Source organism: Geotrypetes seraphini, chromosome 10, assembly GCF_902459505.1.
Source record: "Geotrypetes seraphini chromosome 10, aGeoSer1.1, whole genome shotgun sequence".
NCBI classification, from domain to species: Eukaryota; Metazoa; Chordata; class Amphibia; order Gymnophiona; family Dermophiidae; genus Geotrypetes; species Geotrypetes seraphini.
The window spans coordinates 75,530,446-75,555,648 of NC_047093.1; the positions used below are offsets into that span (position 1 = coordinate 75,530,446).

Below are 25,203 nucleotides of genomic sequence, written 5' to 3' on the forward strand. Positions count from 1 at the left end.
CACTTTCTTTCTCACTAAACATTGCTCCAATCAGCTCATTCATCAAAGCACCTGAATGTGGTTTCTAGTTCATTGCAAATGAAGGTGTCTAGTTGCACAATGGTGACCTTATTGTGAGATCATCAAGGTGCACCTACAAGATACAATGCCACAATTAAAAGATGGGCTGGGAGTTGAACTCACAACCTCTACAGAATCAGCACACAGCTTTTACACATTGAGTTACATCAGCTTCCAACTAGGTGTATCTGGCTGCCCTGTCATATCATAGCTTACTGACCTGCCTATGTATCATCTGCTTAAGAATGATATCACAGTTACCACAAAGAAAGCTTTTCTAGTTCATCAGGTTAATGCACCTCCTGTATCCTCTCCAGGTCACCAGTTCAAATCCCACTGTCACCTCCACTAATTTTAACAACTTCTTAACAGCTTGCTATTAGCTCTCATAAGAGAGTCTGGGATTAGAACTTTTGTAATTTATTGTTTCTAGTATTGTAATGTTGTGATGTTTGAGATGAAAATTATATTTGGTCTGTAGCTTGTAATTCTTTGAGTTAAGATGAGTACTGTGTGAGCTCAAGTATTTGAGGGAGTTGAACCTACACTAGGCTAACCTTCATTGTAACCGCTAACCTTCATTGTAACCACTGTGCTAGATAATGAGCCATAAAATAATAGTAATTCAGCTTTTATAATACTGTTCAGCATAGGTGTTGTTATGGCTGTAGGATCAGCACTTTATCGTAGCATTCTAAGCATGCCTAAAGGGCTGCAGTTAATTCTGCTAGAATACAAGCCAGGAGACAACCCAAGGTGGATCTCACTGCCCTGTCATATCATAGCTTACTGAGTCTAGATGGTGGACTCTGCCATTTTTCATCCACACATTTCCCTTTCCAGGCAAACTTATTCTCACCTTCACATGGCTAGTACATCCTAACCTGTCATAGTAGGAAACGTCTCCCCTGAAAGAAGCCATTTCTGGTTCACCAAGTTAAGGCACCTTGTCCATCCTCTCCAGCTCTCCGGTTGAAATCCCACCTTATTTGCTCTCATATAATGCTATTTTATCAAATATGCTGTTTGGAGGCTATGAGGTAGTTTAGATGTATCATTGGACATCCTAGAGACATGTTGCTTTGAGCATCATAAGCGTTTCTGCCTTTGAAGTTGATTGGGCATCCTTTGGGTGTAGTTTTATTAAAGTATTCACATGCAACAGTGCTCCTAGAAGAAAATCAGATTTTATCCCAGCAGAATGTCAGTAGACCACAACATTATGAAAGCAGGGATGGTAGCCACAGGCTGTGTTCCTTAAACACTTCCTCAACTGATAGCTCCATACAAATAAAATGGGAGACATGCCAGTCCATGCCGCCTCCCCCCCCCAAAAAAAACCCATAGCACAATATCCATGTTACACCACCCCACTTCTGTTGTCCCCATATCACAGAGGGTTAGGGTTATCGCACTATTGTATCTGAATGGAACCTGGCCTGCCTTTTGAAAATAAGCAAAAGGTCAAAAATAGTTTTAAGATTTTTATTGTAGAATATCATGTAACGTGCTAGACACTCAAATCACGAATCGTGCACAGTCTAGGAAAGCAGCATGCAAGTGTAACACAATGCAACTGTAGTTTGATGAGATGGATCACAGATACACAAGAATGCAGAGTAAGCCACTCCTAGGTCTAAATCAAGTGCCAGCCTACAGGAGGAAAGGGAAAATTGTTAGTGTGGAATATGAGCACAAAACTGTCCCCTCTTTTACACAGGCGCGCTAAGTGAATGCATGCGCTAACTGCTAAGGTATCCATAGGATACCATGCATGCACTAACAGATAAGGCATCCACAGGTTAACATGCATGCACTAACAGATAAGGCATCTATAGCATAACATGCATGCAGTAACTGCTAAGGCAACCATAGAATAACATGCACGCAGTAACTGCTAAGGCATCCATAGGATAAGATGCATGCACTAACAGATAAGGCATTCATAGGATAATATGAGCACAAAACTGTCCCCTCTTTTACACAGGCAAGCTAAGTGAATGCATGTGCTAATTGCTAAGGTATCCATAGGATAGCATGCACGCACTAACAGATAAGGCATCCATAGGATAACATGCACGCACTAACAGATAAGGCAGTCATAGGATAAGATGCACACACTAACAAATAAGGCATCCATAGGATAACATGCACGCACTAACAGATAAGGCATCCATTGGATAACATGCACACACTAACAAATAAGGCATCCATAGGATAACATGCACGCACTAACAGATAAGGCATCCATAGGATAACATGCACGCAGTAACAGATAAGGCATCCATAGGATAACATGAATGCAGTAACAGGCCTTATCTGTTACTGCGTGCATGTTATCCTATGGATGCGTTAGCATTTAAAATCCTGTGCTGATCTTGCAGAGGTTGTGAGTTCAACACCCATCTTGTCTTTTAATTTTGGCATTGTACCTTGCAGGTGCACCTTGATGATCTCACAATGAGGTCACCATTGTGCAACTAGACACCTGCATTTGCAATGAAGGAAAAGGGAAGGGGTAAAACACGGACCTGACTGACCTTGCGGATCTAAACTCGCACGTCCTTAAAAATCTGAGGTCCGTGCCACTTGTAGTTAATTTCTGGCTCTGACAGACCTTGATAACAATTTAGCGCTGACAGATCCGTCTCAGCATAGGGAGGGAAAAGTATTAGGATCCATCAGCGCTAAAATGTCACCGAGGTCTGTCAGAGCCAGAGACTAAAAGTGGCGCGGCTACTTTGCTGGCAATAATTGAATGTTTATAGAGCCCGGACGGTTGGGCCGGGTCCCCGCCACTGGTATCTTTTGCAGGAGAGATTTTCTGCAAAACTTCATTAAGGGGAATGGTTTTAGTCTCTGGCTCTGACAGACCTCGGTGACATTTTAGCACTGACGGATCCTAATACTTTTCCCTCCCTATGCTGAGACGGATCCGTCAGAGCTAAATTGTCATCGAGGTCTGTCAGAGCCAGAAACTAACTACAAGTGGCACGGACCTCAGATTTTTAAGGACATGTGGGCAGTGGCGTACCTAGGGTATGTGGCACCCGGGGCCCATCATTTTTTGACACCCCCACCATGTAAAAAAAGGGAAGCAGCGCTGAAGCAGCTCAGGGATCGCTGACATCACGATCCCTCTGCGGGCTGCTTCATAGGTGGTGCAGGGAGGCCAGGGGGGCAAGCGGTCCTTCGGGGGTGGGGGGACTGAACGGCAAGGCTGGGAGCACCCCCTCAGGGCTTGCACCCAGGGTGGACCGCCCTCCCCTCGGCCCCCCTTAGTATGCTACTGCATGCGGGTTTAGATCCACGAGGTCCGTCAGGTCCGTGAAGTCCGCGTTTTACCCCTCCCCAGAAGGAAAACGCATGTTAAGGTCTGGATCTGGTTTTTCTGTTTTTAAGCTTTGAGAAATGAAGAAATGTGAGCAATCTTTATATATTTTTCATGTTCTTTCTTTGCTTTCAAGAAAGAGCTGATTGCAGCACTGTTTTGTGAGAAATCCAAAGGTGTGTGTTTTTCATGTGCTGTAATTAGTTACTTATATTGCTGTTTGGGCTGAAAAGTACTATGTTTTGCATGCAATATGTTTGTATTGATGTGCCCTATTGATATGGTGGCTTATTAAATGTATTAGGAAGGAAAAAAAAAGAGGGAAAAACATATTCCCGAACTCTATTTAGAAAATATCATTTTGGAAGCCCAAAGGACGCCTATGTTTCGCCCATAGGAAGTCGCATCCAGCTGAAGCTGAAATTACACTGAACTGAAGCTAATCCACACTTAGACCAGTTTTTGTTGAGGAAGCCTACAAAGAGATAGGCGTCCCTCAGAACTTGCGTCTACCTTCTAAGGACGCCTAAGTGGCATCTACCTCCATTTAAGTCCCAATTAGTGCTTAAGACCCTTAAAACACTCATTAACCACTTGATTAGGACATCTAAATAGTAGGCATCGCTTAGGCACCGTTAGGCACACTTTGCAGAATCGGGGGCTAAATGTTCATCCCGCCATGCCCCATGCCTCCTACTCAAATGCAAAAAAATATAAATATCTAAGTTGGTGGGCTTCCCAAAGCCCTGTCAGCGGAAGATTTCTTCCTCTAGTTTTTCAGTCAGAACTCTTCAAGCTCTGCAGCTGGTGACAGTTCAGAGACATTGCAGAGAGCTTGGAAATTACTGGCTGCCAGACTGGAGGTGGTCTTCAACTTGCAGGATTTTGGGATCCCCACCAGCTACAGCAAGGGAAATGGGTAATTTTTGGTGGACCTGGGCCTGGGATCCCTGTGTGTTCAGTACAGAAAAAGTGCATACCTGTTTTTATTTCTCCAGTGTTGTAATACTTGCTGAGTTTAATTTCTTAGGGTTCTCAGTTTAATTTATATTTCTATTTGTGATCCTTTTTTAAAAGTCTGTCTGTATTTTATGTAAAAAGAAGTCATTTAAAGTTGTTTTATGTGTGGTAGCAATAGGAGGTGGGCATATGGCGGGAAGTTATGTGTGGGATTAATGGGAGGGGAGGATATGGGGGGGTACAGAGAGGAGAGGGATCAGGGGCCCCCTCCTTAATTTCTGCCCTGCATGTCTAAAATCAGTTCTGGATTTGTGCTTTGGTCCCATTGTTTAAAGTCCACTTCACTGACTGCTAGGCTGCCCCTCTGCGCTACAGGGATGTCTGGGTGGCCATTTATGTACAAATGATGTCAGACAAATGCTTTTGTGCCTTCTTTTTTGGCACTCATATTTTGGACATTTCATTTTGAAAAATGGCTGTTCATTTTGGATGTTTTCAGCATCAGAACATGCTTCTCATGTATTTTCAAACAGGAAGTCCTGACATTTTTCCTGTTCAAAAAATGCCTGTGAGATGGATTTTTGGAGGTTAAGAGCAGGATGTTACATTTCTGACTTGGATGTTCTTCTGAAAATGCCCTTATGTTTGCTCTCCACTGTCTATTACCCTTGTTAGTGGGGGGGGGGGGGATATTTGTATTTATTGAATTTGATATACCGCTTGTACACAAGTATTAAGCGGTTTACAAAGCTAGTAATATAATAGACACATTAAAACTACCCTCTCTATCCCAGATGGGCCCTCTTTTACTAAGGTGCGCTAACCGATTAGTTCATGCTAATCGATTTAGTGCACGCTAAATGCTAACACATGCATGTTAGTCTATGAACGCGTTAGCGTTTAGTATGCGCTAATCAGTTAGTGCACCTTAGTAAAATAGGGGGTAAGTGCCTGAAAGAAAAACAATGCTTGTGTAAAAATTAAATTGGAAAGAAGAAGAATCCCTAGAGAAAACATACAATATAGCTACAAGGAACCCCAATATCCAGGAAGGACGAAAATAAAGGTTACATTTCAAAAAGTAAAAATAGTAGATAACAAAATGAATGTATAATTACAATCAAGCAAAATAGAAAAATGAAGATAAAAGAAATTTTAAAAATTTAAACAAAAACAAACCCAACAGAAAACAATCCTGAAGAACTTCCTGAGGAAAAAAGCAGGACCTTCCCCAGTGAGCCAAAGTGGAAGAAAGCAGACCAGACAAATGGATGACGAGGTAGAGAAAAGTCAGGATCCGAAGAACTAAGCAGGTCCCGGCAGAAAAGACAGGCTAAGGAAAGTCTCCTGACACCAGCACCACTCGGTCGCATAACACCTGAGTGGGCTCCATCGATTAAACTGCACTGCTGGAGAACTGAATGAGGTGGAGAAGGATGTACCCAACCAACAGTACCAGAAGCTCCAAATACAGGCGTGGTGCAGTCCCGTCGGCAGCACAAAGGAGCCATGCTGAAGTCAGATCCCTGCCACAGTGGAACCAACCCAATACCAGGTAGGAGGCCCCTTCGACTGTTAGACCAGAGCCAACAGTCAAACTGGAAAAGTTAATGATGTAAAAAAAAGATTGGAGGCCCTAGCCTAGGTCAAAACAAAGACAAATGAACAAAATACTAAAGAAAAATACAAAGAAAGGCAAAAAAAAAAAAAAAATTAAATTAAATTAGAATAAGATAAGGAGGCTGAGGGCGGCACCACAGCCAATGACCTAGCTAGGCGCCATCTTGTATATAGATTCATTTAATGTAGCACTTCATTGAAGGTGTGAATAAACATGTGGGTAAAGGTGAGCCAATTGATGCAGTGTATCTAGATTTTCAGAAAACTTTTGACATAGTTCCTCATGAGATGCTCCTGAGCAAATTAAAGAGTCATCGGATAGAAGGCAAAGTTCAGTTGTGGATTAGGAATTGGTTCTCATGATTTTATGTCTAAACACAACATGGTATGAGCAGTATTTTGATGATGTTTTTCGCTATTGAATGTAACCTGTTTTTTAATGTTTTTTCATAGACTACAATTGTTTGAAACCCAGTTGGAGTGCACCTGTGTTTGGGTCTTTTGAAGCAGCCATTTGGCGAAACGTATCAGGACTCTAAAGCAACATTTTTACACTATCATTTAACAATCAGAAAAGTGCTTTATTCTACCTCTTTTCAAATTATGAAGATTTGTATTCATCTTGGAGCATGTACAATGATTGAGAGTCTGGTCATGGCCTTCAATACATCCGGTGTAATCTGGTGTAGTGGTCTGACAAATTAAAAACAACTCTGAGTACTGTTCATAAAATCAATGTGAATTTTGCATTAATATGACCCGGCACATCCCTTGTTTCGGCATAAAGCCTACGTCAGGGATCTATAAAGCAGTGTATGTCCCTTATGACTTCTGGCATGACAAGGGTAGCAAAGAATAAACACTGGTTAAACAGTTGTTGACAGAATTTCAGTACATTTAGCAGTTATATGGAAGTGTACATTTCAAGGATAGTTTTTATAAAAGACTTTATAAAGTCTTTATAAAGAATGTTTTCTTTATAAAACAGGTATTTAATATGCTATGCTAAAGATGATTTATATTCTGCTTTATTCCTTTCAGATTCAGAGCAGATCACATAAAATATTAGGTATTACTGGCAATACATTTGATTGAGAGAATGTAGAAGTCTCTTGCAGGACTAGCATTTGAACAGATAAGTTTTCCATATTCTTTCGAAAAACAGTGTACTTAGGTAAAGTCATAATTGCGACTGGTAGTTTGTTCCATATTTTCACTCCTAGGTAGTCAAAAGACAGTTCGTGATGCTTATTTTTTTTACTTCACTTTTCTCATTGAGAGGAAAGATAAGGTTACGGTTTGTTTTTTCTTTATCCCCATTTTGAAGGAGGAGACATCTATTGCTTATTGACATGAAGCATTGTCTTGTTAATAATTTAAAGACGAGGCAGGAAATTTTGAACTTAATTCTGTTCTGGACAGATAACCAGTGTATTTCTCTCAGTAGTGGAGTTACTTTGTCAACTTTCCTAGCATTGCAGATCAGTCTCGCTGCTGTGTTTTGAAGGAGTTGCATTTTTTTTCATGAGCTTCCCCAACATGCCTTCATATAAGGAATTGCAATAGTCAGTAAGGGGGTAGAAGGATAGCTTTTGCGATTATCCGGAAGCCAACAGGATTAAGAGAGGATCAGATAGTCCTCAGCTGTCTCATTTATAAAAAAAAACCCAAACACATTTTTGTAGTCAGGGATGTTACTTGATCTTCCATAGTAACTCTAAAGTCTAGGATGACTCCTAGCATCTTAGATTTATTTTCTATTTAAAGTGTATGACCAGTTCCTAAGATTAGGTTCCGGACTGATGTGTTGATATCATTCTTACACCATGTTCAGTTTTAGGAAGTTGTCTTTGGCCCAGTTATCTATGTTGTTAACATTCATCAACAGCATGTCAAGTGTATCTTTGGTCTTGTCTAGTGCAGAGCATAGCAGGAAGAGATCAACTGCATATGCTAAGATTTCGATGCCCTTTAATATTCAGACACATTTTTGAGATTTTTTACAATGCTCTGTTATATAATTATCCCTCAAAGAGCAAAACATGTACCTCACATGAATCTACCCTAGTGAAAAGCTGAAACTACTTGAGGCTAAGACATAAAACAGTGCTTTGGTTGTAGGCTAAATGACTTTAATGACCCAAAAAATCATAACCAATAGCAAGTTGGTTTTAGCAATGCCTGATAACACCATAATGTACACTAATTCCACTGAAATTTTTATTGTAATAACAATGTAGGATGAAAAAATGTTTTTGGTAGTTTTATTTGGGTCCAAAATTTTATAGATAGAAAACCAATATTATAAGGAACTCAGAGGCCTGGAGTGCTGCATACATGTGGCCCCTGGTCTCATATCTAATATCATGCCATGCTATAATCCTGTAATTCATTCTTCCTAAAATTTCAACACTTCTGGTTATTTTAAGGGTCAAATACCATGGGGTATTTTTGCTTCATTTCTATTAAAAAAAAAAAAAAATACAACCAAACATAAAAACAAAAACAGAAAACTAACCCATGGAAGTGCTGCCAGCAGGAGAGCTGATGGGGTCGCAAAGAGCATGTTGTTGACTGCTGCAAGCAACAACTTCAACTAGAGGTATGGGAGAAGGGAAGGGGAGCATGCGCGTGGATGGGAGGAATGGGAAGAGGTGGGGGCGGAGAGGAGGGGTGCCAGCGCCCCCACCAACATGTCACCCAGGGCGGACTTTCCCCCTCGTCCCCCTTACTACACCAATGAACATGGTCATAATGTGGATTATGTCTGACCTACCCCAAAACCTCATGATGCCATATCTGACTCCCCACACTCAACCTGATGCCATGTAAGGTAAAATGTGGTCAAAAGTTATTTGGATACAGTGGGGCAGGATTAGAGGTGTATAGAAGGTGAAGCCAGTGGTGTAGTAAGTGGGGGGGAGATCTGCCCCAGGCACCAGAACCCCTCCTCCTCTCTGTCCCCTGGATCTTCTTATTCCTCCCCTCCATGGGTGTCACGCATAGTAAGTGATGTCAGAGGAAGAGCCAACGGAGTTGCAAGGAGCACGTTGTTGACCGCCACGAGCAACAACTTCAACTAGAGGTACGGGGGAAGGGAAGGCGTGTGCGGAAGGCGGGATTGGGGAAGGAGCGGGGGGCACGTGTCAGATGTGATCAGGGAAGGAGTGAGGGAGGTAGAGATGAAGGTGGGAGATGAGTACCACTGCTCCGGGCGCCTCTCACCCTCGCCCTGGGTGAAGCCAAAGTTATCCAGGTAGTATAGATAGTCAGCTGTTATTCAATTAACTTCTCCAGGTTACTCTGATATAGTTCTAACTTTATATGGATAAAGAACCTGTATACAGCTCAGATCACATATTCAGAGACAAGTCTGGAACCCTCACCAAGCCTCTCCCACATTGCATAAGCATTTTTCCCTGGGCCACTATCCACCTCTGGGAATTCCCTGGAGGCTCTTGTGGTCCAGTGGCAAGCAGCAGAAGCAGTCCCTCTCTGCTCACTTTCTGTCCTATGCTAGGCTTAAAATGGCATCACTGACCCCTAGCAGTAGTACCACTAAAGGTCAGTCTTCTATATAAGTGATGCCAGTTTGAACCTAGAGCAGGATTGGAAGCGGAATGCTCCTTGTCTGTGCCACTGGATACCAGGTCTTGCCTCTGTGTAAGTCCCATAGATGGATGGGGGCCGATTTGGGTTAGGGACAGGTGGGACAGACTTGTGTAGTATGGATGAGGCTTGACAGGGCTTTGGACTTAGCATTTGGTTAAGGGTGGGAAAATTAGACATGGCATAGGGGTTTGGAGGAATCAAACTTGGCATTGGGGATTGAGGAGTTAGACATGTCATTGAGGGGGGTTTGGAAGAGTTAGACGTGATATTAGAGGTTTGCGAGGAGGAGTCAGACATGGCATTGGTTGGTGATTGGGGGCTAGGAACAGGTGGTACCACTGTGAGTATCTGTTCTGCTAAGTGTTAACGCACTTTTAAACATACCCCAACTGAGAGTGTGGAAGGCCCATGCTATTGGCGCATGTATCAGGGTGACCATGCATTCACTGTCTGCCTGTGAGCAAATGCAGAGCAGATGCTGAGCACCCTCCTTGTATTTCCCACACAGGCTTTGCAGTGAGGGGAAAGGGAATGGGGACTTGTATACTGTCTTTTTGTTGCTTTGGTGTTCAAAGCTGACATTCAAAAGCAGTGGGCACTGAAGGATTATGTGACTTGCCCAGGGTCACAAGGAGAAGTGCTGGGATTTGATCTCACAACCTCTGGGTACAGAGGTAGCAGTTCTACCAGTGAGCCACACCTTCCCCCCCTGCTTCTGGTTAATTTGAGCTATTAATGACGTATGCTAAGTGCAAAACCTATCACACTTTAGTAAAAGGGCCCCACAGAGATCTTAATCATGTAGCTGTTCTGGGAACTTCTCACCTTTCATCCCTATGGTTGGTAGTTCAAACCTGTTATCCTGATTGTAAATAGAAGTGCCTATCAAATAAAGATTGTCTCTCATGAGCAAAGAATGGGAAAAGGTCCTTTTATTTATCATTTCTTGAATTTCAGTATCTACTAGTTTAGAAGACCATGTCAATGGGAAAACAAAACCATTTTCCTCTGTAGTACATGTACTAAATAGCTGTTATTAGAACTGATGCTATAACAATTTTATGATATACAGACTTAGTGTGGCTCCCAGGGGACTTTGTAAGACACATTCAGTGGGTCAGTTCTTTTCATGAATAAAGTGTTAGTCACATTAAAGTTCTTCCTCTTATTTGGGAAAAAAAAAATCATCAACTATGGTACACAAAGCATTATCTTTTAAGAGCTAGGCCTACTGGTGCTTGGACAAGCTTACATTGATTTAAAAGAACGAACTACTGCAGAGGTGCATTTTGCCAAGACGGACATAATCAACTGGACCAGGCAGCAGCAGAGGACAGGGCTTTACTATATCCAAAAAGAATCTGCACAAAAGAGAAAAGAAAGAAAGATGAATGCATTAGAATGGACATAATTGTAATTTGTTTGCTTTTCCGTCGGTAAAGGGTCATCTATACAAGAACTGTTTTCAACGACTCCTATTTTTCAGGCAGCTTCTTGCGATAGAGTTTGCAAATCTGTTAGTGATCTTTCTCTTACCAGCAGTTCAGGAAATTAATGAAAACCTACTTATTTAAGAACATTTTGTAATTTCTAGGTCATTTTGTTTTCTTTTGTAACCCGCGTAGAGTTCCTAAGGTACTGTGGTATATAAATACATTTTTATGTTATGTTGGGTGCTGAGTTGCTTCTAGTTCTTAATTTGCTGCCTCCTGAATTTGACCAGTTTGAAGAGGGTCTTAAATTCTGTGACTGGGTATCTCTCAATGACACAGCTGAACAACCTGCCACTGCTTGCCCTGGATCGGTGCAACAAAAAAACTGACTTCAATAAGAAATGGTCTTTAAAGTGTGGTCAATTAAATATATAAAATGCTCAGAGACATGAAACTCTGAAGGGAAGGCTGCTAAACCTCCCTAAAAAAAGAGTTCACCTTCCAGTCATTGCAACTTCATAAATCCATGATCACACTTTAAGACTCTGAGGACAGTTTGTAAAATTTAAAGTTCTCATGGTTCTTCGAATATATTGAGAATGATATCTTCTGTTCTTTAACAAAAAACAGCCATCACTATGTTCATTAGATGTATTAATCTTCACTTAGCTTTTAAGTTTGGTTTAAGGGGTCCCAACGTGCACCCATTTCAATCTCTGCTTCAGGAGACCCGATGACAGGTGTTCTAAAAGCTTAGTGCTGTAAATTGTAGTAATTTTCTAAACTTCGTGATGTTCAGTCTCATTGCTGCTGGATCTAAATGTTAATTCTGAAAGATTCCAACCGCCAGCAGCATTTAGATCCACACCACACCATTATAAAAGGAGACCTTCAGGGTATAAAATGACCTCTTATAAAATACTGACTACTGTGAATGTACGTGCATAAGTTTCATTGAAAACACAGACATCCTTATAGCAGAGGCGCAGCTACAGGTGGACCTCAGATCAATCCAGTCTAGTGGCCCACAAAGCCTCCCAAACACTTTAGTAGCAGTGCCTCACTCCCCTCTTTCCTTCATCTCTGCTGGTGGCCTGGCATCTGCCCATATCTCTCTGAACCCCTGCCCCCCTGGTCTATCTCAGAACTGTCACAAGCTGCAATTCCTACAGGCAACCTGCACCAGCCCTGAAGGCTTTTCTCTACCGCATCCCACCCTCGATGATGTCACTTCCTGTTTCTTCACTGGTGGGGGCATGATAGAGGGAAGCCTGCAGGGCTGGCACAGATTGTCTATAGGAATTACAGCTGGTGATATTGCTGAGATACGCAGGGCAGTTCAGAGAAATGGGCAGATGCCAAGCCACAGGTGGGGGGTAAGGAAGAATAGATGCCAGTTTGGGGTGGAGGAAAGGGAGAAAGGTGAAGACATGTGAGTAGGGGCAGATAGGACAGAAGAAAAGAGAGAGGGAGAGACTAATGCAGGGGCAAAGAGGAAGATTTAAAAACCTATATGTATGTACTGGGGTAGGGGTGAGAGTGGGAAAAGCGCACCCAGGTTAATTCTAAAGTTGCAGATCTGGCTACGCTCAAGCCTCATAGTTTTGTGTGAGTATAAGTAACAGGCAAATTGAAAGCTTGGAGTAAGATGTCTAAGATATGGCCCCATGATGGACCAAGTAATGCAGGGCTACTACAATTAGAATTTCTTATGGTTGATAAGGAAACAAGGGATCATTAACTTCTGTGAAATTCTGGGCTTATTGCCAATTTAAGCTTGAACCTGTTAATACAATGAGTAACTTGCATATTGTAATCACTGCACTTTGTTTCATTCATACATTTTAAACATTATAGTGAGCATCTTTTATTTGTCAGGAAAAAAAGTGTTGCCTGCAGTTAACAGATGTTTTAGTATGAAAAAGATGGCTTGTGTTGTTTCCTAGGAAGGAAACACAGATAGATCTCTGGGCCATGGTACAAACCTCTATTGCAGCTTGTAAAGTGGGGGGTTAGATAGGTAGATCAATTGCCATTTCTATGTGGTTGCAAATATAAATATGTATTCATATTTATAACCGCATGTAGATGGATATCTATACATACAGTACATACACACATTTGCATGCAACACTCCATTGTTAATTAGAAGTGGACCAAAATATTGTAATCTTGGCTTGCAATGGGAAGAGTGTGGTGCAGTGGTTAAAGCTAAAGCCTCAGCACCCTGAGGTTGTGGGTTTAAACCCACACTGCTCCTCGTGACCTTGGGCAAAGTCACTTACCGTATTTTCACGCAGATAACGCACACCCGTGTAAAACGTGCACACGGGTATAGCGCGCAGAAACCACGATTTTATGTACAAAAACTTTTGTATACCGCGCTCACGGGTATACCGCGCATGCAGCCCGACTGTCCTTTCGCCCGCCCCGACTCTCCTCTGGCCACCCCGACTCTCCTTTCGCCCTCCCCGACTCTCCGTGCGCTGTCCCGACTCTCCGTTCACCCTCCCTGACTTTCCGTGCACTGCCCCGACTCTCCGTGCGCTGTCCCGACTCTCCGTTCACCCTCCCTGACTTTCCGTGCACTGCCCCGCCTCTCCGTGCGCTGTCCCGACTCTCCGTTCACCCTCCCTGACTTTCCGTGCACTGCCCCGACTCTCCGTGCGCTGTCCCGACTCTCCGTTCACCCTCCCTGACTTTCCGTGCACTGCCCCGCCTCTCCGTGCGCTGTCCCGACTCTCCGTTCACCCTCCCTGACTTTCCGTGCACTGCCCCGACTCTCCGTGCGCTGTCCCGACTCTCCATTCACCCTCCCTGACTTTCCGTGCACTGCCCCGCCTCTCCGTGCGCTGTCCCGACTCTCCGTTCACCCGCCCTGACTTTCCATGCACTGCCCCGACTCTCCGTGCGCTGTCCCGACTCGGGTTGGGCCCATGTGCCTCAGGCCGCGCCCCCAGGTGGGACCTAAGGCTCCAGGGCCTATTCTGATTGGCCCACGCGCCTTAGGCCCCACCAGTAGGCGGAGCTTTGGGACGGATGGGCCAATCCGGCCTCATTCTGTCATTGGCTGCCTGCCGGACAGGCGGGTTTGGCTCCTGTCTGTCCGGCCAACTACCAAAGGTACGGGGAAGGGGGGTGGGGGTGTCGTGGGGGTCGGCCAGGGGGGTCGCGGGTCGGCTGGGGGGGCGGTCGGAGGTTCTTGGGGGGGGGCGGTCGTTGGAGGGAGGGGGGTTTGCGTCGAGGGCAGGAGGGCCTGGGATCCCTCCTGCCCATAATGTAGTGCGGGGTGGGGGTAGGGGGTCGCCGTGGCCAGGAGGGTTTGGGCTCCCTCCTGGCCCGATATTGTCGGGGAGTTGGGGAGTCGGCCGGGCAAGAGGGCTTGGGCTCCCTCTTGCTCCGATCGTGGATGCGGGTGCGGGTGGGAGCGCGTGCGAGCGGTCGTTCGGGGTGGGGGGTGCAAGCGGTCCTGCTGGGGGGGGTGAATCGGGCGTCGGGCGGGGTGGGAACTATGTAAAAAAATTTGCGTATAACGCGCGAGGGGTATGCGCGGTAGGTAAAAACGCGTATAACGCGCGCGTTATATGCGTGAAAATATGGTAATTGCTCCAGGTACATTAAATAGATGGTAAGGGCAGACAGGGAAAAATGCTTGAATACCTAAATAAATTCATGTAAACTGTTTTGAGCAACCCTGGGAGAATGGCATAGAAAATTGAAAACCAATGAGCTATCTGCAACAATATTTTTATTCTAGGCAGAAATGTTGGTTTCCAATCTGTTAAAGCAATCAGTAAAATTGGTGTATTTATAAAACCATCTAATGAGTTGTACCAAGTTCTCCTGGATGCTTTGATTTTCTCCAGATTTTGATTCTGAAATCTTTTCTACTTCAGGAAGGGGAAGAGGGGTATAACGTGGATCTGGGTTCTTGATTCAAAATTGCAGTCTTTGTATAGGCCATCACCTATACAAACTAGTATCTCTGATGTGAGTCTGTAAAACATTTTTTTAGGCATTTGAAAAGTAAACTACATACATATTTTTTCTGGAAGACATTATTGCTCTCTCCTGTGCTGGCTTCATAATGTGCATGCGTCTACTAGAATACAGTGGAACCTCGTTTTGCGAGTAACCCGGTTTGCGAGTGTTTTGCAAGACGAGCAAAACACTTCCGCAAACCTTAACTCGCAAAACAAGCACTATCCCGCTAAACAAGATCTCAGAGAGAACGAGAGCCAGAAGGCCTAGAGCATGCGCAGATGCTCAAGGCCCAGCCCAGGCAAGAGATGGGATCTTTCCTTAAATGGCACCGGCACGCAGCAGATGGGTAAGGAGCTTGTTTGGGTGAGTGGGCAGATGCCGCTTCCAGCATGGGGGTGCGATGCGGTTCTTGCCGAGGGGGGGGGGGGGCGTTCGCGGGTGGGTGGTGCGATGCTGGATTGAGTGGGGGGTGGGGGAGGTGATGGAGCAGCGCTGGTAGCCTCGGGGGTGGGGGAGGCGAGGAGGAGGTGGAACGAATCAAAGCGAGTTTTCCTTACTTCCTATGGGGGAAACTCGCTTTGATATACGAGCAATTTGGCTTACGAGCATGCTTCTGGAACAAATTATGCTCGTAAACCAAGGTTCCACTGTATTTTGGTCTAATGACCAACATCTGCTAACTGTTCCCTCACTTAAAACCATTAATTCGTAGAGACAATAATATATTTTTTCGGTTGTGGCTCCCCAACTGTGGAATTCCTTACCAATTTATTTGAGGGAAGAACGAAATATTGATAGATTTAAGAGCCAGTTGAAATGCTTTCTTTTTAAAGATGCTTTTGATTGCTAAACATTGTAAAACCTTGTTGAAGACTCAACTCTTAACCCCCCCCCCCCCTTTTTTGTAGTTTTCCTTGATTGTCTCATTTGCCTTCAATTATTATATTTCCATCCCTACATTCTGTTCCATATTGGTTCTATTTGTTCCATAAGTCATGTTTTTGGTATATGAATTTTTGTTTCCCTGTACATTGTCATAAACTATTTTTAGAATTGTGCATTGCCTTGAATATATGATTAGGCGATCAATCAAATTTTAAATAAACTTGAAACTTGTACAGTACACTCCAGTGCTTCTTATTCCTGATCAGTTCTACTGTATGCACCTTAGCAACATGTGGAATGAATTCAATGGAAGTTAGATTGTCATGAAAGAAGGGAATGCATCGCTTGAAAAGAAAATGAATGGTTCACAGACACCCCCCCCCCCCCTCCCGGTGGCAGTTTTATTGATTCATCTGTTTCCTAAGCCTTTGTTCCTCCCCTTTCCTGACCTCATCAATTGTTCTGGAACTCTCTTCCCCTATACCTTTGCAATGAAAGTTTTTTTCCTAACATTCAAAGCTCAATTAAAAGCCTATTATTTTTCACAGACATACAGTATATAGCTCTTTTTTTTTTTTTTTGCTTTCAATGAATGAGACTACCACTGAACAAGAACATTTTACCTCACCAAATTCTTTCCCTCGCCCTTTGATTTTATTGTAATCATCCCTTATTGTTCCTTTCCATGTTTCAGTGATATTCATAATGTTATTGTCAATCTAGCTTTGTGGGGGGGGGGGGTTATTGTCAATGAAGCTTTATGGGGGTTTTTATTTTCTACCTTCTATTTTATTGTAAACCGCTTAGATTTTAACTTTTTTTTTTTTTCAACGCTGTCTGATCAAAATACCTCTGTGTGCTTGATGGCAGGTACTTAAGGTAAAGCATAGGCAGCGGAACAGTGCTTGGTTGGGGGGGGGGGGGCCAGGAGCTCCACCCTAGCCATGCAGAATCCTACGGTGCAGCCTCTCCCCAGCTCCCGGCTCCCCACCCACCTCCTCCCAGCGCTGTACTTTTAAATCTTCAGGCAGCTGCTGCGCAGCGTCAGCGAGCAGTCCTGGCCCTGGAAGTAGAATGAAGTGCTCTGGGGCAGGCTTGCTCACTAATACTGCGCGGCAGCTGCTGGAAGATTTAAAATTAGAACACCAGGAAGCGGGTGGGAGGTTGGGCACCATGTCTCCTGTGGCCTCCCCCGTTATGACGCCTATGAGATAAAGAAGTGTCAGGAGGGGGAGGAGAGAGGAAACTGTTCATTTTAATAGATATCAACTTTTTTAATAATACCAACAGCTGGAAAAAATGGTGGATCTAGTTTCCTTTTCTGAGCCTTCCTTGACTTCATTGCAGCCTTTTCTTTGGGTGTCCTGCCAGATAAACTCAGGATTTAAAAAGGCCACCTGGTTGTACATAGAGCTTTGTACCAATGGTTTGAAATGGATCTCATCAGTGCTGTTTCCATAAAATGAACTAACCAAAGGATCCTGAGAGCCTCTGTAACTTCTCAACTCCTGATAATTTTCTGGTTTCTTTGGCTGTTTTTATGTGTCTTAAGGCAGTGTTCTCAAACTTGCGGCCCACCAGGTACTATTATGAGGCCCTCGGTATGTTCATCATAATCACAAAAGTAAAATAAAACAGTTTCTTGATCATATGTCTCTTTAGCTATAAATTACAATATTATTATTATTAAGACTTAGCCAAAAGGAAAGATTTATAAACTATAAAGAGTTTTACCTCATGCAAAATTGTCATTTCTTTAATAAGACATTAACTATTTTTTCTGAGAACCTCCAAGTATCTACAAATCCAAAATCTGGCCCTGCAAAGGATTTGAGACCACTGTCTTAAGGTATCCCAGAAATTAAAATAAACTACCGTGTTTCCCCGAAAATAAGCCCTATTGCCAGGATTCACCGGGCAACTCTTCAACCCAGCCCCCCTCCCCCCACCATGCAGTTGAACCCCTGCTGACCCTCCATTCTTCCCACCCCGCCAACCGCGAGTGAACCCTACCTTCAACTGAAGCAGCGTCAGGCCAGCAGCACTCTAAACAGGTTACTTTGGCCTTGTCCGTTGGGGATTTCACTCTGAAGCGTTACTGATGATAGAAGCTGGGCAAGGGTTATGTGCACGAGGGATGGATAGAAGCTGGGCAAACCTCTGCTGCACAAGGGGATGGCAGGGAGGGAGGGGAGGAAAGATGCTGCACATGTGGGGAAGAGAAAGGAAAGAGGAAGAATTGGGGTGAAGGAGAGGGAGGAAGAGATGATCATGTGCATACTCCGAAAATAAGACCTAGTGCCTTTTTTGGGCCCCAAATGAATATAAGACACTGTTTTATTATCGGGAAAACATGGTATGCACTTGAATAGGAAAAGAAGCTTGTAAAACCAGTAAAGTCTCAGTGTCACTGATGGGTTAGGGATATTTTTTACACGATATCCTACTTTGCACGAGCCCAGCCCACATTCCCCTGATTTTTCCGACCACATCTCTGCCTTAACAACAATCTCATCTTGGCTTTCTAAGAACTCCCTTTTACTCAATCCATCAAAATCTGTGGTGTGCTGGGTTACCGGAATGAGAAGCAACATAGTAACATAATAAATGACGGCAGATGAAGACCTGAATTGTCCATCCAGTCTGCCCATGCATTATACATTCATGGTTAAATTGTCTCTTTTTATGTAATATTTCTGGCCATAGGCCATAGAAGTCCATCCAGTATCGTCTTTAGGTTCCCACTACCAGAATTGCTTACCATCCTGTTTGCGAGATAAGAACATAAGAACATAAGAAGTTGCCTTCGCTGAGTCAGACCAGAGGTCCATCCTGCCCAGCGGTCCGCTCTCGCGGCGGCCCATCAGATCTAATTGCCTGAACAGTGTCCCTGACTAATTTGTAACTGCCTCTAATCCTCTAATCCTATCCCTATTACCTACCTCTACTCCTATCTATACCCCTCAATCCCTTTTTCCTCATCAGTGATGTCATAATGGCTTCACATAAGAACTTAAGAGCTGCCATACGGAGACAGACTGAAGGTCCATCAAGCCCAGCATCCTGTTTCCAACAGTGGCCAACCTAATTCCCAAGTACCAAGACAGATTTTATGCTGCTTATCCTAGGAATAAGCAGTGGATTTCCCCAAGCCATCTCAATAATTATCCTATGGATTCTAAAAACGGTGGCTGAAGTTAGGTGGTGGTAGGCACTATACAGACCATAAAGTTTGCCCAGCACTGTCCTCACGTTCCAAATCACTGGAGCTTCCATCGAAGCCCTCCTTAGCCTATTCTAAACCAAATTGCCATATATGGGACACAGACCATGCAAGACTGCCTAGTACCGGCCTTAGTTTGTTTTCTAATCTATTCTAATCTTTGGTTTATTTACCGGATCATCTTCCAGTGGAGCTCGACTTGGTCCACATATAATTAAGACTAGAGTATATAGCATTCACTTTCTAATTAGAGATCATTTGTATTTTGTATTTTTTTTTTTTGGGGGGGGGAGGAAAGGGGAGGAGGATGGTCAATGACCACTGGGGGAATAAGGGAGGTTACGCTTCTATCCCTCCTGTGATCATCAGTTCAGTTTGGGCAACCTTTTGGCACTTAGTTGTTATTGAAAGTGGTCAACCTAAAAACATTCTATTTTTTTGCCCTGGACATTTTTACAACGTTCCATTATTGCAGAAAAACATCAAAATCATAAGCCCACCCTAGTCCTGCTGAAATCACACACCCAACATGCCCCCTTGAGATATAGATGAACTGCGGAGAAAGATGTCTTACGAATGAGTTCTGAAAATGGCAATTTGGACTATTTTTTTTTTTTTTCACAACCTGCCACTTTCTTGTGGGATGTTTTCCCAAAGTGGCACATATTCCAAAGAAAAGGAGCTTTACTTCAACTGAGCTGGGCTATTGATAATCTTGAACTTTTTGATAGCTAGCCATTTAGAGGTCCTGGATTGCTTCTCCCATCTTGACTCCACTATGAAGAAGTCCTAGATGTCCTTATTTTTCCCATGTGGGTAAAACTTTATGGGGTAGAGAACGCAGAATTAATGGAAAACTGAGAGCAGATGGAGAAGCGGATATTGTATGAAATTAGCACAATCCTTATGCCTGTAAGATGCTACCCCCTCCCAAAAAAAAAGGTGCATACACTACCCATTCATACTCTCATTTTTTTCTTTAAAGATATATTATAAACCTCTTAGATTCGTATGTTCATTCTACTCTATAGACACTTCTGCCTCTCTATCTCGCTATTTATCTATCTCTTGCTTTTTCTTAATCTTTCCCTCTATCTCCCTTTCTCTTATTCACTCTCTTTGCTTTTCTGCTTCTCATCTATCTGCTCTTAGCAGTTACACATACCTTGCATTCTTTTATTAATCTGGTTATATATTATTGATTGCAGACATGGTTTTATTCTATACCAATGGTTCTTATTCAGATTTTGTGTGTCTCAACTGCTTTCTGTATATTTTTTGAAATTTTCAATAAAAATCATTGAACTTAAAAAAAAAAAAAAAAAAAAAAAGATATATTATAAAACAATTGAATAATATCAAAGTATTAGAAAACCTATCATGTGGGGTCCGCAGGGATTCTCGTTTTAATTACTGCAGACCACACAGATCCCGCAAGAGGAGAGTAAGATGAGGATCCAAAGAGTGAGTGGGACCCATGAGGTCCGCGGGAGTTATAAAAAAAAAAAAAAAGAACAAAAACGAGGGTCCCTGCGGACCCCATGCCACGGCCGCTTTCTTTTCAAAGCCATGTGCTTTTAGTGGATCTTCGTTTTAACTTCTACCCTCGCTGGTTTCTTTTTTCCCACAGCTATCGCCATTCCCTTTGCATTCCTCAGCTCGGAAGTAAAGTTCAAGTTGTGGAAATAAAAGTGAAAACCGGAAAAAAAGAGCTATCATGTCTCAGTTCAGTCTCACACTTTTCATAGGATGTGATGCTGCAGTGTCAGATCACCTTCCATTAATGAAAACCAACTTAGAGCTGAAACACTGTGCACCCAAAAGGGGAAAACCTCCTGATAAAGCAGCATCTGCATATTCCAAGGTAGGTGATGCAACCAGTCCAGAATTGCTCCCCTTCATGAATTTAAAGACTGATTATCTTATTAGGTTTGTATACAAACCAAATTGGATTGTTGAGTTGTTCGAGGGTTGTTGGTTTTTTTGTTTTTTTTTTGCTGTGCAATAATATTGATAAAAAATCCTTTTGGAAAATATCAGAAAAGCAAGGCTGTAAATTATTCTGTTCTTGGTATGTCTGAGATGACAAATTGACCATTTCAAAGCTTCTACCTGCCTTCAGTCTTCCAATATTCTTCCACCTGCACCCAACTGTAAAAAAGACAGCAAAGGAAAGCTGTCAATTTCGTGTTAATTCCTACCAACTACTTCCAGAGGCAATCCCTAAATCTCCCCTGATAGTTTCAACCAAGATCCTAATCTTTGCAAGTGCTGGGTAAAGGATTTGAGCTGACCTATCATCAAATATGGCTCTAGCCATTGTAAATCAGAAGCATCACCTGTAATAACGTCAACGATGCACAGCCTCAAAATAAAATGAACACTCCAGAAATGATGTGTGAGGCTTGTGCTACATAGAAGGGATGACAACATTTCTTTCCTCTCCTGCCCACCCTCTGCTATGCAGCTACTATCCCCCATCCCCATCAGACTGAAGCAGAAGGGCCAAAACAGGGCAAACAGAATGGTCTGGTTCATATTAAGGAGTCAATATGTTCAAAACACAGACAACACCAATAACATTTAGGGCCTGATTCTATAAATGTTATTTAGATTAAGCGCTGCTAGGTGCCCTAACTGGAGACAGCTAGCCCAGTTCCGTGCAGAACTCATCTACTATAATAAAACGCTAAGCGCGCATGCGCACTCTTACCTGCATGACCCGTGATCCCTGATCTGTGATCAATAGGTCAATAGGTCCGTGTGATCAATAGGTCCGTGGCCGGCAGGAACGTGCATGTGCACATACAAAGGTCCCTGTGGTCTTTCCGGCTCCCTTACACATCGCCCGGCACGTCATCCCTCAATAAGTAAGTTGTTCATCGGCGCACCCCCTCACTCCTCCTCGCCGCACCTGAACCCCTGTTGATCCTCCCATCCGAGCCTCCCACCACGAGATGACCAAAAACCTCCAGACACCAGCAGCGTCCGCAGCACTGAGACGCAGCAGAGGAAATCACGGGCAGTAGAAAGCCATGAAGCAGCATGTTTAGAGTGCTGTGGATGCTAGTGGAGTCAGGAGGTTTGTATGTCATCTTGCGGTGGGAGGGTCAGATGGGAAGGCCAGTGGGGTCAGCTGCATGGCGGCGGTAGTGGCGGGGGAGGGGGGAAACAACGGTTCTACTGCACATGGGGATAGGAGGGAGGGATAGAAAAATACTGGCTTCTACTGTACAGGGGGATGGAGGGGGGATAGAAATGGAAAGATGCTGCTCAAGGGTTCTACTGCACAGGGGGATGGGAGGGAGGGAGGCAGGCAGGCTGGCTTCGGGGTGGTGGGGGTGGGACAAATTCTGGAAGGTAGTGAGGGGACATAGGAAGGAGGCACTGGGGGCACTAAGGACATAGGAAGGGGAACTGAGGGCACTAAGGACATGGGAGGAACTGGAGGCACTAAGGACACAGGACAGAGACACTGGAGGTACTAAGATCACAGGAAGGAGGAACTGGGGGCACTAAGGACACAGGGAAGGAGGCACTGGGGGCACTAAGTACACAGGACCGAGGCAATGGGGGCACTAAGGATATAGGAAAGAGACACTGGGGGCACTAAGGACATAGGAGGTGAGACTAAGGACATAGGAAAAGGCACCTAGCACCCGTTAATGTAACGGGCTAAAACACTAATAATTGAATAATGAGCTTAATTGATGTGGTACCATTAAAAGCTCTTATTTAAAGGTGTCTTTTTATTTTTTTTTTAATATTCTGCCTATCAACTATGCAGATTACAAGTTGAACATAAATAAATGACACATAACAAAAATACATATTCAACTAGAAACAATACTAAAATACAAACCCAATAACAGTCAATAAAAAAGTCCTAGGAGATGAATACATCAAAGCAGTGGTTCTTATCAATAAAAGGCTTTAACGAATAAGTAAGTTTTCAGTAGTTTTTTGAATGATCCAGAATCGGAACATAGGGCCTCTTCTCTGAAACTGCGCTAGCAGTTTCTAGCACGGGGAGCCACACTGAATGACCCGCGCTGCTCCCGACGCTCATAGAGTTCCTATGAGCGTTGGGAGCAGCGCGGGTCATTCAGCGCGGCTCTCTGCGCTAAAAACTGCTAGCGCAGTTTAATAGAAGAGGGCGGATAATCTTAATGGGCCATTCAGTGCATTCCACAATTTTGGACCAGCTACAGAGATAACCGGCATCCAAGTTCTTTTTATAGTGCATGCTTCAGACACATTCAAGTGACAATTTCATTGCAGATTGTAAACGCAGATCACGAGTTGGAACATATTTTTTCAAGGCCTGGATCAAATACTGTGGTGCTTCCCCATAAAGTACACAATGTATAATTGTCAAGATCTTATACTCAATGTGATATTTAACAGGCAACCAATGTAATTGTTTAAGGACTGGGGAGATGTGATCAAACGGGGCACCCCTGTAATCATCCTTGCAGCAGTATTCTGCACAACCTGTAAGGCTTGTATCCTTGATTTTGTAATACACGAAAACAAGCTGATCAATTAGAGAAATTCCTGTTAGATAAAGAGGCAGTTATTGAAAATCCAATTGTGGAAAATTGATGTTATATAGGCAAATATTTCCTGTAATGATTTGAAAATTTAAATATTCTTTCCTTCTCTCTCCCATTATGTGGACTCTTATATTTGCTTTAGAATGTGAGTTTATTATGTATAATCATAATCAAATAAAAAAATGTAAAAAACTACTAACTACTAGAGGGTATGCTCAGGCATCCTGTGCACTGGGGGCATGTCTGGGAGCAGAGAGTAGGTGTGAACTGCATTGATTGGTTAATACTGCTGTGTGTTAACCAATTAGTGTGTGTTTAACACGTAAGCCCTTACCGCCTAGAAAATCGATCTCAGTAAATACTCATGTGCTAATGGCTACATGCTAATGGGAAAATTAGTGCATAGTCATTAATAGGGAAAATGGGGCCATTTTACTGCCACACTTAAAGTGGCCTCTGTGTGTGGGAAAACCCCATGCTGGGGATAGCGCTGTCTACTTTTTAGCGCAGCTTAGGGCAAGGGCCCCGTGCTCTACCTTTTCCACAAAAGAACAGCGGGATCATATTCTGAGCAAAATGATATCATGCCAAATAAAATAGTTACCTGATGATTTGAATGCAGTCAGTTCTACTGCCTATGGAAAGAAAAATAAGCATTAGTATATATATTTTAAAACATTACAAGAAAAAAAGAAACCTTTGTTTAGAAAAGTGCCTATCAAAGTGCAAACAGTTTTGGTTCCCCTTTTAATTTGTACTGAGTATAAAATTATAGCAATAAGTAAGGGGGGCGGGCTGCCCTGGGAGCCATGTTGGGGGGGCACCAGCACCCTTCCTTCTCTGCCCCTCCACCTCTTCACACCTTGCCATGCGCATGCCCCCTTCCCTTCCCCCACACCTCTAGTTGTTCACCGCCATGAATAACAACTTCAACGTGTTTCTCACGACCGCGCCAACTCTCCCTCTGACATCATTTCCGGGTGCTGGGCATAGAAAGTGACATCAGAGGGAGAGCAGCTGGGGTTGCGAGGGGCACACTGAAGTGGTTACTCATGGCGGTAAACAACTAGAGGTATGGGGGAAGGGAAGGGGGTGCATGTGGCAGAGGGGGGATCGGGGAAGGAGCAGGGGCAGAGATGTGGGTGAAGTGGGGCGCCTCTGCTCCAGGCACCTCTCACCTTTGCTACACCACTGATAGCAATACTGTACAGGGTTCATGAAGATAATTATTATTTGGCTTATTCCTAGAATAACCCACTGCTTATTCCTAAAATAAGCAGTATAAAATCTATTTTGCTTTTTAGAATCTTGCCAGGTACTTGTGAACTAAACTAAACTAAACTAAACTAAACCTTAAGTTTATATATCGCATCATCTCCACGGATGTGGAGCTCGGCACGGTTTACAAGAACTTAAAATATAGGAAGAGAAGGAAAAAAAAGGTTTACATGAACTTATATATAGAAGAGAAGGGGGTATAGCATTACATTTTAGTGAAAAGCCAGGTTTTCAGTTGCTTGTGGAATAATTGGAGGGAGC

The 25,203-nt window shown here is 43.5% G+C and overlaps 1 protein-coding gene across 11 annotated transcripts in view; it reads right to left on the reverse strand.

Moving 5' to 3' along the window:
- Nucleotides 1–1,595: 1,595 nt before the first annotated feature.
- The window catches only part of ADGRD2 (adhesion G protein-coupled receptor D2), a 408,458-nt gene continuing 384,850 nt past the window's right edge, over nucleotides 1,596–25,203 (reverse strand). For 10 of the 11 annotated variants that reach the window (XM_033962424.1, XM_033962423.1, XM_033962427.1 and 7 more), the window contains 2 exons: nucleotides 24,269–24,299; nucleotides 10,498–10,944 (listed from right to left, as the gene is read on the reverse strand). In XM_033962424.1, the coding sequence (XP_033818315.1) occupies nucleotides 10,928–10,944; nucleotides 24,269–24,299 (48 nt within the window). In that variant the 3' untranslated portion in view covers nucleotides 10,498–10,927. Of the gene's footprint in view, nucleotides 1,714–10,497; nucleotides 10,945–24,268; nucleotides 24,300–25,203 lie in introns of those variants that run through there. The other variant, XR_004540974.1, reaches the window with a different exon arrangement.